Source organism: Podarcis cretensis (assembly GCF_951804945.1).
Source record: "Podarcis cretensis genome assembly, chromosome: 2".
In the NCBI taxonomy this organism is placed as follows: Eukaryota; Metazoa; Chordata; class Lepidosauria; order Squamata; family Lacertidae; genus Podarcis; species Podarcis cretensis.
The window spans coordinates 14,943,126-14,960,483 of NC_137171.1; the positions used below are offsets into that span (position 1 = coordinate 14,943,126).

The 17,358-nt window shown below is 45.9% G+C and overlaps 1 protein-coding gene and 1 long non-coding RNA gene across 2 annotated transcripts in view; both read right to left on the reverse strand.

Annotated features, from left to right (window-relative positions):
* Window positions 1-17,358, reverse strand: part of LOC307210505 — a 349,261-nt gene that overhangs the window by 182,072 nt on the left and 149,831 nt on the right. The window lies entirely within an intron of this gene.
* LOC307210205 (histone H4) lies at window positions 1,335-1,837 on the reverse strand. Its single transcript, XM_079965768.1, has one exon. It carries the CDS (start codon window positions 1,733-1,735, stop codon window positions 1,424-1,426), a length of 312 nt encoding a protein of 103 aa, XP_079821894.1. The 5' UTR covers window positions 1,736-1,837; the 3' UTR covers window positions 1,335-1,423.

Here is a 17,358-nt window from a genome sequence, read left to right on the forward strand (position 1 = left end):
CCCAGGCTCAAGTCGGCTAACGCCAGTAAAATTACAATAAAAACATAGTGGGGAGGGGACCAATTTAAAATACAGGTTAAGATACAATTTAAAATGCAGCATTTAAAATGCGTTGCAGGACTAGATGACTTTTGGGTTCCTTCCAGTTCTATGATTCTAAGTGTTCGTTTCAGCCACAGGCGTGCATTGAATGGGGCAAACATGAAATCCACCTAGTTCCTGCTCCCTGCTCATAAAGCAGGACTAGGTAACTAATCCATGAGAATGTCTTTAAGTACATTTCCTAAATAAATGTTATTTAATATACCTGGTTGCTTTTATACATCAGGCGGCACAGATCCTTATAATGACTGTGCTCCTATCCTGCTTTTGGGAAGGGCAAAGGAATCTGTTGTCAGAAGTTAAAAAAAAAGGGGGGGGATAAGTGAATATCCGAAATCAGAAATATTCCATGTATATATAGAAGGCGCTGCATTAGGTGCCCTCCAAACAGGCAACTTAATGCTTTCTTCATAATGTTTTATTGGCACGGCAGTTCGATTCCCATATGGGACAGCTGCATATTCCTGCGTTGCAGGAGATTCACTAGATCAGGGGTCAGCAAACTTTTTCAGCAGGGGGCCGGTGCACTGTCCTTCAGACCTTGTGGGGGGCTGGACTATATTTTGAAAAAAAATAATGAACGAATTCCTATGCCCCACAAATAACCCAGAGATGCATTTTCAATAAAAGGACACATTCTACTCATGTAAAAACATGCAGATTCCTGGACCATCTATGGGCCGGATTTAGAAGGCGGATCCGGCCCCAGGGCCTTAGTTTGCCTACCCATGCACTAGATGATTGTCAGGGTCTCTTCCAACTCCACAATTCTGATTGTGATTAATGAGGCCTCATGCATTTTGTAACATTCGCCACACACACACTGATTGGCTGATTTGATAATTGCACCATTTCATTGGGTCAAACTGCATACAACTTGAAAGAGGCAAATGGGGAACAAAAAGCATGCTTACTTCCCCTGTGGCACCTCATTCAACGCCGCTCGTTTGTTTACTTATACCCCACCTTTCCTTCTAGTTTAAGGCAGCTTACAGCCCGCCCTTCCCACCCTAACAACGACCCAGTAAGGTAGGTTAGGTTGGCACCAGTCACTTCGTACTTTAGCCTTGGTCTTGCATCTGACACGGTCATTACGCAACACTCTCTAGAAACCAGTTTTAGAACCTTCCCAAAGGGTGGGTAACTAGATTAGTGTATTTTTTGCCGCACTTGAAAGACACTTTCCTAGATTAGGGTCTATCCCGGGAGATTGTAAAGCTTTGAGAAAGTTTTTAAGCAGTGTCTACAGCTCTTTCTAAGAAAGATTTGAGTGGCCCTTAAAAGGGCCTTTTGAAAACTATTATGATGACCTGCAGGGAGCTTAGCCTCCGAAGCCGTACAGAGTGCGCCCTTGCCGCTTCAAGGCGTAGACCACATCCATGGCCGTGACAGTCTTCCTCTTGGCGTGCTCCGTGTAAGTGACCGCATCGCGGATGACATTCTCTAGGAAGACCTTGAGGACGCCGCGCGTTTCTTCATAGATAAGCCCCGAGATACGCTTGACTCCGCCTCGGCGAGCCAAACGCCGAATAGCGGGCTTGGTGATACCCTGGATGTTGTCTCGGAGAACCTTGCGGTGGCGCTTGGCGCCTCCTTTGCCGAGCCCCTTGCCTCCTTTGCCACGACCAGACATGACTGACTCCTTCCGACGTCTCCCCGAAGTGAAGCGGCTCGGCGCTGGCTTTCTGTTTATGTATTGTATAATCGGACCGGAGGGAAAACTTCAGCCTGAAACAGTTAGGCTCCACCCCCTTACCCCCCGATTGGGTGGGTAAATGGCAGGCTGAATCGGCCAATCAAATTCAAACTCGAGATTTGGCGCGTTCTGAGAGCCCTGGGGGTTTCTACCAAAAGGTAGAACGTTTCTTTGGAGTTTTAAAATCGTTTTAGACATTTCCACTGACTTATAGTTTGCCTACCTTGCCGTTACTGAGGCGAAAAACCTAATGGCGCTTATGAAACAGCAAGGTTTAAGCAGTGTTAATTCTGCCAGGATATAGCTCAGTTCTACGTCGTTCCACATGGTTTGATTTCAAAGATGTCCGTACTAAATGACGTTATGAAAATGCTATTTGGAGAGGATTATTATCATTAAAAGAGTTTGAAACTTTGGGTTTAAAAATCCACCATCAAAAGCAGCTGGCTTCTCTGCACATACACACCAGAAGCTAGATTTTAGTAACTGGTTACTTTCTATGTACATTTAGTGGTTGGCTGTAGTGGTTCAAAGCTTATTCCAAAGATCAGCAGTCAATTCCTTTCTAATCTTTCTCTCTCAAAGTTCCTTGAGGCCGGGGGGGGGGGGAGGGGGGGTAACCCCAACAGAATAGAATTCAGATACCAGGCTTCTATTGCACCCTATTTTCCAAGGTCTGCAATAAATGCTTTTGTAATTATAACAGCAATAATTGAAATACTTTATTGTCACTTGTACAATTTGTATACAGTGGTACCTCGGGTTACAGACGCTTCAGGTTACAGACGCTTCAGCTTACTGACTCCGCTAACCCAGAAATGGTACCTCCGGTTAAGAACTTTGCTTCAGGGTGAGAACAGAAATCGTGCAGTGGCGGCAGCAGGAGGTCCCATTAGCTAAAGTGGTGCTTCAGGTTAAGAACAGTTTCAGGTTGAGAACGGACCTCCAGAACGAATTAAGTACTTAACCTGAGGTACCACTGTACAGTGAGATTACACAAGCACCCCACACTCAGCTCTCTTAGTCTTAATTCCCCTCGTTTACTGACGCACACCCACCAAACCTGAAATCAGTTGCCCTGTTGTTATCTTTTCATTCAGCAGCCTTACAGCCCACGGATAGAAGCTGTTCTTTGCCCTGTTGGTGTGACTAATCCTACTTCTATATCTTCTGCCCAAGGGCAGGAGATCAAGAAAGTGCCAGCCAGGGTGTGAATCATCACATGCTGCAACACTAAGAGTTTTTATAATTTCCAGTACTGTATTAGAATGCAGCAATAATAATAATAATAATAATAATAATAATTTATTATTTATACCCCGCCCATCTGGCTGAGTTTCCCCAGCCACTCTGGGCGGCTCCCAATCAGTGTTAAAAACAATACAGCATTACATATTAAAAACTTCCCTGAACAGGGCTGCCTTAAGATGTCTTCTGAATGTCAGGTAATTCTTTATCTCTTTGACATCTGATGGGAGGGCGTTCCACAGGTCGGGCGCCACTACCGAGAAGGCCCTCTGCCTGGTTCCCTGTAGCCTCACTTCTCGCAATGAGGGAACCGCCAGAAGGCCCTCGGCGCTGGATCTCAGTGTCCGGGCTGAACGATGGGGGTGGAGATGCTCCTTCAGGTATACAGGACCGAGGCCGTTTAGGGCTTTAAAGGTCAGCACCAACACTTTGAATCGTGCTCGGAAACGTACTGGGAGCCAGTGCAGATCTCTCAGAACCGGTGTTATGTGGTCCCGGCGGCCACTCCCAGTCACCAGTCTAGCTGCCGCATTCTGGATTAATTGCAGTTTCCGGGTCACCTTCAAAGGTAGCCCCACGTAGAGCGCGTTGCAGTAGTCCAAGCGTGAGATAACCAGAGCATGCACCACTCTGGCGAGACAGTCCGCGGGAAGGTAGGGTCTTAGCCTGCGTACCAGGTGGAGCCCAGAGGTTTTCAACCTTTTGGGGTCCATGGATCCCTTGACCAACAACCTTCTTTCTGCAGCACCCCTGTGGGGCTCAGGGGCCCAGTTGTGTCACCCCTTGCCTGCAGAGCCGGCAGCCCTCCCTTGTGGAGTGTTCCCTCAGCCTCCTCTCCTCTCCCCACTCCTTGGGAGTCTTCTGGGTAGCCACAGATTCCACCCCTGGTCTCTGAGCGCCACTCCCTCCTGCCCCAAAGACAGCTGCCTCCTCACTCTGCCCCACAGGGGCCTGGGACGAACCCCCTGGCCAGCCCCCCGAGGCACCATTCACCTGGGGAGATAGCTGCAGTAGCTGTCCTGGCTACAAACAGGGGTGCAAGCCTTTGGGAGGCAGAGGTGCAAGAAGGCATCAGAGGAGGGAGGGAAGGAAAGAGGGACAGAGCCCAGGGTTGCCCACAGCACCCCTGACCATCATTCAAGGCACACCAGGGTGCCACGCAAGTGGCGCTGTGGTCTAAACCACAGAGCCTAGGGCTTGCCGATCAGAAGGATTTGTGAAAGAGACAATGGGGAGATGTCCCATTTCCTTCGACCTTGCAGAGAAATATTTGAGGTCATTTTGGGAGAGAGAAAATGGTTTCAGGACTTTGCTGTGGGTTTCAGACATGTGGTTTACATATTTGTGTGCGTTTGCTTGGTACATTTAGGAACATCTATTTTATATATATAGGGACGCGGGTGGCGCTGTGGGTAAAACCTCAGTGCCTAGGACTTGCCGATCGTATGGTCGGCGGTTCGAATCCCCGCGGCGGGGTGAGCTCCTGTCTTTCGGTCCCAGCTCCTGCCCACCTAGCAGTTCGAAAGCACCCCTAAGTGCAAGTAGATAAATAGGTACCGCTTTATAGTGGGAAGGTAAACGGCGTTTCCGTGTGCTGCGCTGGTGCTGGCTCGCCAGAGCAGCTTCGTCACGCTGGCCACGTGACCCGGAAGTGTCTCCGGACAGCGCTGGCCCCCGGCCTCTTAAGTGAGATGAGCGCACAACCCTAGAGTTGGACACAACTGGCCCGTACGGGCAGGGGTACCTTTACCTTTACCTTTACCTTTACCTTTATTTTATATATATAAGACCTTCAAATTCTTATAACAACCCTCCTAACCATGTGTACATGTGACTGCCACACTTTTTGCCTAGGTTTTAGTTCTCTTAAGACTTAATTCTTTGCCTCTCACTTGCCTTTGCCTTCTCCCCAGTCAAAGACGGTGAAGCAGATCCACAGACGTGACTGGGGTCAATGGGGAAATTGCACACTCCAGCCGCCAACACAGTTGCACTGCCTTTTGCACGCCACAGCCCTTGGTGCAGTCGCACTGCATCATGTCTTTGGGTCATGGCAATTTAGAGCTCATTTGCCTAAAATTAGGGCAAGGATCAATCCCTTACACAACCTTCATGACAAAGCAGAAATTGAAACAATGAAATACTTTGTTGGCCTTTCTTTTTAGGTGTGAGGAAATTGCCCTGAGGTGTTTGTATGCCACTGCTTGGGTTTTTCCTAATCTGGTCTACTTCCTCTGCCCTCACTAGCAGTTTACACAGACACTGAACAGGCATAGCATTTCCTGAAAGCATCTCCATACCAGGTAAAGGTTTTGCTTCTCAAATGTCTGTGCCTTTTTGAGGCATAGGAAAAGGGACTGTAAAAAAGATTTCCATGGGTCAGGCAATTCTGAACTTGCAGAACCCGCCTCTGAATAGGATTGTCAAATAACCTGTAATCTAAAGGTAATTACCTGTAATCTAAAGGTAATTGTTCTTAAAACAACAGCTCCAGAATATGGACGCAGGTGGCGCTGTGGGTTAAAGCCTCAGCGCCTAGGACTTGCCGATCGAAAGGTCGGCGGTTCGAATCCCTGCGGCGGAGTGCGCTCCCGCTGCTCGGTCCCAGCGCCTGCCAACCTAGCAGTTCGAAAGCACCTCCGGGTGCAAGTAGATAAATAGGGACCGCTTACCAGCGGGAAGGTAAACGGCGTTTCCGTGTGCGGCTCTGGCTCTGGCTCTGGCTCTGGCCAGAGCAGTGATGTCACGCTGGCCACGTGACCCGGAAGTGTCTCCGGACAGCGCTGGCCCCTGGCCTCTTAAGTGAGATGGGCGCACAACCCCAGAGTCTGTCAAGACTGGCCCGTATGGGCAGGGGTACCTTTACCTTTACCTTTAAAGGTAATTGTTCTTAAAACAACAGCTCCAGAATATAGGGTGCATTGAATAGTGTCCTAACTAAATGAGCACAGGTTTGCAGCCATGTATCACATACCCTCCAACAAAAATAGAGACGTCCTATTCTATTATTATTATTATTATTATTATTATTATTATTACCTCACCCATCTGACTGGGTTGCCCAGCCACTCTGAGCGGCTTCCCTCCAAGATTTCTCTGATGAAAATAGGGATGTCCTTTTCAATACTAATAATAATAATAATAATAATAATAATAATAATAATAATAATTTTATTATTTATACCCCACACAACTGACTGGGTTGCCCCATTTACTCAGCGCGGTTTCCAACATATATAAAAGCATAATAAAATATTAAATATTTTTTTAAAAAATGTTTTTTTAAAACTTCCCTATACAGGGCTGCCTTCAGATGTCTTCTAAAGGTTGTCTAGTTACTTATCTCCTTGGTTTAGGGGTCACATAACTCCATACCCTCCATCATTTCTTTGATGAAAATACGGACGTCCCAAGGGAAAGTGGGGGACACGGGTGGTGCTGTGGGTTAAACCACAGAGCCTAGGACTTGCCAATCAGAAGGTCAGCGGTTCGAATCCCTGTGACGGGGTGAGCTCCCGTTGCTCGGTCCCTGCTCCTGCCAACCTAGCAGTTCGAAAGCACGTCACAGTGCAAGTAGAGCAATAGGTACCGCTCTAGCGGGAAGGTAAACGGCGTTTCCGTGTGCTGCTCTGGTTCACCAGAAGCGGCTTAGTCCTGCTGGCCACATGACCCGGAAGCTGTATGCCGGCTCCCTCGGCCAATAAAGCGAGATCAGCGCTGCAACCCCAGAGTCGGCCACGACTGGACCTAATGGTCAGGGGTCCCTTTACCTTTACCTTTAAGGGAAAGTGGGACATCCTGGGATCAAATCAGAAACCAGGACGGCTTCTGTAAATACGATACTGTCCTTGAAAAATAGGGACTCTTGGACAGTGTCTTCTCTCCACTGTTTTCCAGGCATTTTGACATGCCTAGCTTTGCATAGGAATGGGCATACAAACACAGGACAATTTCGGGATGTGTCGTTGGTACACACCATTTAAAGCACATGAACCACTCTGATCCCGGAAACTGTAGTTTAGACCTCACAGAGTGACAATTCCCAGAACCCTTGACAAACCACATTTCCCACTTTCCCAAAGGATCTTGAAGACTGTAGTTTAGAGCTGCAATCCCCAGTACCCCTAACAAACTGTGGCTCCCAATGTCCTTTGGGGGTCGTCATGCGCTTTCCCGTGTGCTCATGTGCTCCCATGGACTGCAAGAAGATCAAACCTCTCCATTCTTAAGGAAATCAGCCCTGAGTGCTCACTGGAAGGACAGATCCTGAAGCTGAGACTCCAATACTTTGGCCACCTCATGAGAAGAGAAGACTCCCTGGAAAAGACCCTGATGTTGGGAAAGATGGAGGGCACAAGGAGAAGGGGACGACAGAGGACGAGATGGTTGGACAGTTTTCTCGAAGCTACCAGCATGAGTTTGACCAAACTGCGGGAGGCAGTGGAAGACAGGAGTGCCTGGCGTGCTCTGGTCCAGGGGGTCACGAAGAGTCGGACACGACTAAACGACTAAACGACAACAACCACATGTGCTTTAAATGAATGGTCCGTACACAGCCGTTGTTACTTTCAATGGTATTTGTACAGCTTTAAAAAGTTGGGTGAGCTAGAAACGATTGCGTTTCTTTTCTTTACAAATAAACGCTAGTCAATAAGAAGAGCAAGTACATAATTTCCTGCTCCCTCCCTCCTTAAATAAAATAGTTCAACCCTATCGAACCCATGTGCCCATGATTGCATGAGTTGGGGATTTTCTGTTCTATTTCCTCTTCGTAAAGGAGGTCAAGTAAGCAGAGCAAAAGTGATTCCTGCTCCACCTGTCATTCTGTAAACAATTCAAGGTTCTTTTCTTGAATCTCCCCACCTCTTGGTTCCTACTTGAGACAATGCTAGATGTTGAAAGTAACTGTCTGGTCCTCTTTGCAGATTGGCTATGTCACGGTCAGGGCCGGATTTAGGTTTGATGAGGCCCTAAGCTACTGAAGGTAATAGGGCCATTTCTATGTCCAGCTGTCCTTTGTCACCAACAAATTGTCGCTGTTTTTTGTGTTGAATATATGCCATATGGTAATTTATGGACCTAATAGGTATCTAAAGCCATTTGCACATAACAAAAGATTTATTTTATCAAAGCAATTGTTGAACTGAAATACAATTAAGAAGAAGTACATTAATAGTGAAATACAAATTAAGAAGAAGTATATTAATAGTGAAATAATTATTAATTGGAAAGCTTTGGTTTTGGAACAGACTTCCGGAATGGATTAAGTTTGAGAACCAAGGTACCACTGTATATAAAGGTAAAGGACCCCTGACAGTTAAGTCCAGTCGTGAACGACTCTGGGGTTGCAGTGCTCATCTCGCTTTACAGGCCAAGGGAGCCGGCGTTTGTCCACAGTTTTTCCAGGTCATGTGGCCAGCATGACTGAGCTGCTTCTGGTGAAACCAGAGCAGCGCACAGAAACACTGTTTACCTTCCCATCGGAGCTGTACCTATTTATCTACTTGCATTTTTTGCATGCTTTCGAACTGCTAGGTGGGCAGGAGCTGGGATCCGGAACTGCTAGGTGGGCAGGAGCTCACCCCGTCACGGGGATCCGAACCGCCAACCTTCTGATCAGCGAGCCCAAGAGGCTATGTGGTTTAGACCACGGTGCTGCCTGTGTCCCTCTGTCCCACTGTGTATAGAAATAAGCAAACCAGTGATATTTTAGGGAGCAGGCTAGCAGGCGGGGCCCATTACTTACATCAAAGGAGCCAACACAACCCAAAACACTGTTGCTGTATGTAGGTTTTATTTTATTTGTTTTTTATCTTATACAGTGGTACCTTGGGTTAAGTACTTAATTCGTTCCGGAGGTCCGTTCTTAATCTGAAACTGTTCTTAACCTGAAGCACCACTTTAGCTAATGGGGCCTCCTGCTGCTACCGCACGATTTCTGTTCTCATCCTAAAGCAAAGTTCTTAATCCGAGGTACTATTTCTGGGTTAGCAGAGTCTGTAACCTGAAGCGTATGTAACCTGAAGCGTATGTAACCCGAGGTACCACTGTATTTTGGAAATGTACATCCAGGTTTTTTCCCTTCTAATTTTTTGGGGGGCCCAAAAGCGTGGGACCCTAAGCTATAGCTTGTTTAGCTTATATGTAAATCTGGCATTGGTCATGGTTCCCAAACTGTGGTCCTCAACAGACCACCAGTGGTCTGTGAGCTTCATTTGGGTGATTTTCAGTGAATCTGTGAAGAACACTTACCATAGAACTCACATTGCAATCCAATAAAATCCAGTAGAAGAAATGGAGGAGGCAATAAAAATGCAATTAAAAAACATACAGCATCTACAATTGCTATAGCAGGCAGAAAAAAATGGTCTGCTGCGATCCTCAGCAATTTTCAAGTGGTCCACACATGGGGAAATTTGGGAACCCTAGGAGCTAACTCCTAGGGGCCAAGGTCCCTTCGGCCCCCCAAAAGAATATTTGAGATGGCTGGAACCTCTCCACCCCCCCCCCAAGTTGATGGACACTGCCATTCAAACGGTGTGGGTGCACTGTGTCATGTGATCTGTTATGCCAAGTGGGACTTACCTGCCCCCTCCCCAATATTTTATTCAAGTTGGCACCCTGTTGGGAACCATTGGGTTGTTGTGCTTCTCAAACACCTAGGTAGACAAAACTCCTTTAGTAATTTTGTGGAAGAAGAAATTTCATCAAGGGTAGTTTTAAATTATTATCATATATCATATAATGTTTTGTTGTTTAGTCATTTAGTCGTGTCCGACTTTTCGTGACCCCCTGGACCAGAGCACGCCAGGCACTCCTGTCTTCCACTGCCTCCCACAGTTTGGTCAAACTCATGCTGGTAGCTTCGAGAACACTATCCAACCATCTCGTCCTCTGTCGTCCCCTTCTTGTGCCCTCAATCCTTCCCAACATCAGGGTCTTTTCCAGGGAGTCTTCTCTTCTCATGAGGTGGCCAAAGTATTGGAGCCTCAGCTTCACAATCTGTCCTTCCAGTGAGCACTCAGGGCTGATTTCCTTCAGAATGGAGAGGTTTGATCTTCTTGCAGTCCATGGGACTCTCAAGAGTCTCCTCCAGCACCATAATTCAAAAGCATCAATTCTTCGGCGATCAGCCTTCTTTACGGTCCAGCTCTCACTTCCATACATCACCACTGGGAAAACCATAGCTTTAACTATACGGATCTTTGTCGGCAAGGTGATGTCTCTGCTTTTTAAGATGTAAAAAAGGTAAAATACCTTACCTTTATAATATAATATCATACAAAGGCAGCCATGCAGGTCTATAAGAAGCTCCAAACCCCATAGATTGGCAATATATTTTATGAGGGTCAACCAAAATATGGCGAATTATTGCAAAAGCCTTTGAGTTAAATATGCAGACTGAACACATCCACATTTTCAAATGATTCTTTACAACATCCTTTAGCTATCTAAATCAAACTCAAGATGAGAGAGAAAGAAAATTCACATAAAATGTATAATATTTGATGTCTCACACAGTTCTGTAGGTCCTTTCCTAAAACCCATACATTTCCCCCACCATTTCAACCCATTTTCTCTATCTGATGGCATGTGTACAGCTGCTGTGTTCATTATCTGAAAATAATATGGGATATTGGATGCTGACGTTCTGTGTCAGGACTCAGCAGCATTAGATTTTTTCCAGTTTGGGGCAAAACCCTCTTTGCAGCTGTGATCATACTTTCAATCATCATATATATATATATATATATAATTCAGAAGTATTGCTCTTGGAGAAAAAACAGATTTATCTTCTGTAACATTTTGTCAGTAATTCTCATTCCAAATGGTTTTGCAACTTTCCAGCTCCACGAAATACGGTGGAGAAAATCAGCCTCTTTCATCTTTTTCCTACATCTCAAACATACATTACATTTGTGTCTGTACATTTCATTCAACCTTTGCCGGCTCGCAGTACCCACTGTGAGATTATCTTACAAACGCTTTCTTTAAATGCCACATTCAATGTATCCATTAATCCCACTTTATAAATATATTTCCATTTTTTTCCCCAATCTGAGAAACTGATTTTAATATCTTTCCCCATTGCATCTTGAATTTATTACACTTAGATTCCACTTCCATCAGTATTTCATAAATGCATGCCAATACACCTCTGCTACATCTAAAATGGCCTAATATGCCTTTGCATCTCATCATTTAACGTCTAACACAGTTCGGTAACGTAAATGTCAAATGTTTATGCGCATGTCCTGAAAGTTTGGGGAACTCATTCTGGACTTCTGCAAACCTTCCCCCATCCCCCCAAATATTGCATCTTTTATGGACATCCCAAACAGTTCCTAGGGAGAAGCAGAGACAAGATTGCACCTGATTGCCTACCCACTGATGCTTACCAAAGTGGAAGGTGGGGCGAATTCTTTCCTTGGTCAGGTGCAGACAGAGGCATACCTAGGTCTAGGCTGGTGCCTGCCTAGGCTGGAGGCCCAGGGTGTGCCTCTTGCACTCTGGCTTGGAGTAGATAGGAGCCAACCCACCCGTGTGCTCCCTAGGGTGCTCCTCTGGGCTGTCTGCATGAGGGAGGGGGGGAGGCAGGCAGGCAGGCTGACAGACAGACAGACAGAAAGACAGACAGACAGACAACAGACAAACAGAGGAGGGGGTGGAGGAGGAGGAGAAGTACCTTGCATTAAAAAGGGATACAGTGGTACCTTGGTTCTCGAACATACAGTGGTACCTCGGGTTACATACACTTCAGGTTACAGTCTCGGCTAACCCAGAAATATTACCTCGGGTTAAGAACTTTGCTTCAGGATGAGAACAGAAATTGTGCTCCGGCGGCAGCAGGAGGCCCCATTAGCTAAAGTGGTGCTTCAGCTTAAGAACAGTTTCAGGTTAAGAACAGACCTCCAGAACGAATTAAGTTCTTAACCTGAGGTACCACTGTAATCCGTTCTGGAAGTCCATTCGACTTCCAAAACATTTGAAAACCAAGGTACAGCTTCTGATTGGCGCAGGCACCCAAAAAACAATAGCTGACAACCGCATCGGACGTTCGGCTTCCAAAAAACGTTCAAAAACCGGAACACTTACTTCCATATTTTCAGCGTTCAGGAGCCGAAATGTTTGAGTACCAAGGCGTTTGAGAACCGAGGTTCCACTATACGGGTTACAAACATTTCAGGTTACAAATGCTTTGGGTTACAAACTCCGCTAACCCGGAAGTAGTACCTCGGGTTGAGAACTTTGCCCCAGGATGAGAACAGAAATCGCGCGGCGGTGGGAGGCCTCATTGGCGAAAGCGCGCCTCAGGTTAAGAACGGTTTTGGGTTAAGAACGGACCTTTTGAACAAATTAAGTTCATAACCCAAGGTACCACTGTATTAGTGATAAGGCGATAACTATCTAACACCATACCCTTCAACATTTCTCTGATGAAATTAAGGACGTCCTATTCCATCATCACCATCGACTGAATAGACTCGAAATTAGTTGTGGAAGGCAATCCATGTTAAACCAAAATTGAGCTACCAGCTCTAGGCATTGTCTGTTAGGATCTTGCCGGCAAAATATATTTACATTTAGCTTTGTAACGTATTTGCATAAGGATTCCAGCATATTTCTAGGAACTCATGTTTATAACCAATTAAAATCCATCACAGTGCTAAGGTGAACGTTCTGATTGCTCCTTGTGAAATGGAATTCTCCCCTTTTCCTGCTGCCCTAAATCTGTTCTCCCTCAACCCTGTGGAGCAGATCTGGGGTGTGGCAAGGGGCACTCACTGCGGGAGAAAAGGGGGAAAGCCCTGTTGCACATCAGCCCCCCTAAAGATGATCAGCAAAGGAAACCGGTGGGCCTTCTGTTTATGTTATAATCCCTAGTGGGTTGCTAATGTGCAAATTCAAAACTTGATTAGGTGACCAAATAAGCAGCACACAACCTTATAATCAGCTCCCCATTCCAATTTAGGTCACCTCCAGACCGTCAGTATTTAGTGGGCGGGATTCAATCACACACCAGAAATTTAGATTAAATTAAATTAAAGCGGGTCAAAGCACTCGGTCACAACAAATCCACTTTTTTAAAAAGTGTGTGGGGGGGTGTAGTTAGGTAAGGGCTACTGTAGACAACCTAGTTATTCAACATTCGTTCTGATTTGCTGGCACAAAGCTGACTATAAAAGTTAGACTACAACTACATTTTACATGTAAAGCAGTATCCTGCCAATTTAAACAGTCATTGCTTGCTCTAAAGAATTCTGGGAAGTGTAGCTTGTTAAGGGCTCTGAGAGTTCCCAGAACTGTATCAATCAATTAATTAATTATCAATTAATCCCTCTTCCCAGGGAACACTGGCAGCTGTAGCACTGTGAGGGGACATTATAGTGATATTGTTGCCAGATTCTGGTCCCTCAGCCTTCTTGATGAACATTAATCTCCCCAAAGGGGCTGTCTTAGGTTTTGAAATGGGAAGGACCTATTCAGAATTACGGCTATCTTTGATTCGGTATTTCCCTGGGCAAGAAAGTGATGCCCAGATTACCCCTTTTCCATCAGTCTGTCCTCGATACGATACGATAATCTTTATTGTCATTGTCCCATGCAGAACAACGAAATTGAAAAAATCTACATAATTCGTCCTAACAAACCCCGCCTCCTCTCCATGGAGCTCTCAGTCGCAGCGTCTGCACGCGCCGCCATCTTAGTAGCCTTTTTCCTTAATAATATGGAGCATTTCTTGTAAGAAACAGGTACTTACTTGGTTACGCCTAGGACACCCAACTGGATAGGAAAACAAAAGTAGCCACAAGAACAAGCTAAAGGCAGAAGACCCATTACTGTAACAGGGACCCCGTCTCCAGCATCCTAGAGCCCACATAATGATATAGTAATAATAATAATAATAATAATAATAATAATAATAATAACAACAACAACTACAACTACAACTACAACTACAACAACAACTACAACTACAACTACAACTACAACAACTACAACTACAACTACAACTACAACTACAACTACAACATTATTATTATTATTATTATTATTATTATTAATAATAATAATAATAATAATAATAATAATAATACCCCGCCCATCTGGCTGGGTTTCCCCAGCCGCTCTGTGCGGCTTCCAACAAAGATTTAAAATACATTAAAACATCAGTCATTAAAAACTTCCCTAGACGTCTTCTAAATGTCAGATAGTTGTTTATCTCTTTGACATTGGGTGGGATGGCATTCCACAGGGTGGGCGCCACGACCGAGAAGGCCCTCTGCCTGGTTCAGCATGACAGGGAACCTTTTCATCACTGAGCAGTCTTCTCACTCTTTGTGCTGAATGGAGTCAATCAGAGTGGGCTGGAAACTGAGGATTGGCTCATAGGGTCACTCTGGAGAAGGCACTTTTGGAGTAGATGTGCAGAGTTCTCCTTTAGCATTAAAAAACAAACAAAACCCAAGTTATGCAATTTCTTCCTGTTGTTGTTCTCTGGGTCTGAGGATGACAGACTGCACAACTGAAATGTTGGATAGTTGCCTCCATAGGTAGTCCAACTTGGTGATGGTGATTATTGATTATTGACAGTGATATGGAGAAGGGCCATAGCCATAGCTGTCAACCGTCCCTTATTTGGCGGGAAAGTCCCTTATCCCAGCACCGTTTCCCGCTGCTGTCCCTTATTGATGATGTCCCTTAAATTTCCCGGGTTTCAAAGGAAGCAGCTCCTCTCCCTCCCTCCCTGCCGGCCAGGGAGGAGGGAGGCTCCAACTGTGTTGCTTGGCTGCGTTGCTCACCCAATAAGGAGTCTAAGAACGACTGGGGGGTGGAGCTTGCATGCCTTGTGCCGATCAAATCAGCCACGTTGCCTGGGGACTCGCCTTTGCTCAGTGCTTCCCAGCGGAGAGGTGACAGTGGTTTTCCTTGCTGCACCCCCTTTGCCGGGTTGCTGCGCTGTGGGAACCACCACTTGAGGCTTCGTTTGGCTGCTGGCTGGGCTTTCTGCCTTTGGCTCAGAGGGGCTCAGAAGTTGAACATACCTGTGCTCAGAAAATCCCTTATTTTGGCTGCGGATCCCTTATTTTCGAGGCTGCTGGTCCCTTATTTTCAAATCTGTAAGTTGACAGCTATGGCCATAGCTCAGTGGTAGAGCATCTGTGTTGGATGCAGAAGGTGCAGTAACTCAACTCAACCTTTTTATTCGACCGTCAGTCAGAAGAAGAAGAAAATACAAATACATTTGTCAATACACAGTTAGAACATCCAGAAAGCTTTTAGAGCTTAGCCAACACTAAAAAGGGCTAAACAGATAGCCCCATATCAATACAGTCAATTATGGTCTTGCGACGCTTAAAGGCTAAAAAAAGAAATTTGGCCACCAAGAAAGGTATAGCTCTAGTAACATTATTCAGCAAGTGTAAAACCTGGTTTTCTCCGGGTAGGAAGCTAAGTTGACATGGGAGTGGGTCTATAAAGTTTTGTCTAAGCTCTGCATAAGAAGGGCAAGTCAAGAGAATGTGTTCGGTGGACTCAACCACACCGATAGCACAATGACAGGTTCTCTGGGCGTATGGTACTCCCCTGTACCTTCCCCACAATATCGCAGAGTCAAGGACATTTAATCTAGCTGCTGTAAGAAGTCTGCAGTATTCCACATAGTGGATTTCGATGCAGAAGGTGCTAAGTCTGGCTAAGAGAGAGAGAGTCCCTGCCATAAATCATGGAGAGCTGCCATGTTTGTCATTGCATGCAACACTGAGCCAGGTGAGCCAAAGGTATGACTCACTAGAAAGCAACTTCTAACGCTTCCACGGAGCAGGTCCTCTTCTGTTAGCTGCTTAGGTTCTGGTGTTGAATAACCTTGCAGCCCTGAAATGTCATCTCTCAGTTTCACATCCTGGCTCATTAAGCCTTGTGTGTTTGCGTTTCTCACACTGCGGGTTTGTAAATTGACTTTGTCACGTTGCATGGAGAGGTGACATTCCTTCTACATCCTGTCTCTGTGCAAGGACTGAGGCTGCACTGCACACCAAAGTCTTGCACAACACCTCAATCTCTGAGGGGTGCAAGATTCCAGGGGTCCCTGGCACTTACCCAAAGTCTGTAAGGTCCCGACCTTGAAAGACCAGATGCACAGCCTGGGAGTCATTTTGGACTCACAGATGTCCATGGAGGCACAGGTCAAATCTATGTCCAGGGCAGCTGTTTACCAGCTCCATCTGGTACGTAGGCTGAGACCCTATCTGCCTGCGGACTGTCTTGCCTGAGTGGTGCATACTCTGGTTATCTCCCGCTTGGACTACTGAAATGTGCTCTAAGTGGGGCTACCTTTGAAGGTGACCACTCATTTTTTAAAAAATATTTTACTTTAATTTTTTAACAGTGTTTTTATACATTCACATCGTTTTCAATTGTTACACTCCGGGGATTACTTAGAACCCTTGGACTTCCCCTCCCCCCAGTTTCCAATTTTTCCATATATATGTGTGTGTGTGTGTGTGTGTGTGTGCATCTAATTACATTTTTCTGTGGGACACGGGTGGTGCTGTGGTCTAAACCACTGAGCCTTGGGCTTGCCGATCAAAAGGTCGCGGTTTGAATCCCCGCAATGGGGTGAGCTCCCATTGCTCGGTCCCTGCTCCTGCTAACCTAGCAGTTTGAAAGCACGCCAGTGCAAGTAGATAAATAGGTACCACTCCGGCGGGAAGCGTTTCCGTGTGCTGCTCTGGTGTCGGTGTTCTGTTGCGCCAGAAGCGGCTTAGTCATGCTGGCCACATGACCCGAAAAAACTGCGGAGTGGACAAACTGCCTGATATACATTTTTAAAATGCTGTAGGTGGAAGTGAGACAACCTTGATAGTCGATGTGCATCCCAACTCTGTGCTGGAGTAATTAAATAAGCTGCTAGATCGTTTGCATATGGAGGATGCAAAACTCAGAATGGCTTTTTATTACCCTAAGGAAGGGTGGTAAGGGGGAGAGAGGCTTATGTCAGCAGGTATTTGCTCTCACATTTTAAGCTGTTCTTACTGGGATTGTCTAAGCCTGCTGCTCTCCAGTAGGTTTCCTGTTGACAATGTATAAATCGGATAAGCCCTTTGTGGGGTGAGAGGTGTTCCCAATATATGGGAATGGCTAATTCTGCACAACAAAGTTACAAACTGTATCGGTGCAACAATATCTCATACAAATGAGCTGGTGTGGTAGCTGAGCTGCTAGCATGGGGGATATATGGGACATATTAGTCAACACCATGGGTAGGAAAACTAAGGCCCGGGGGCCGGATCCAGCCCAATTGCCTTCTA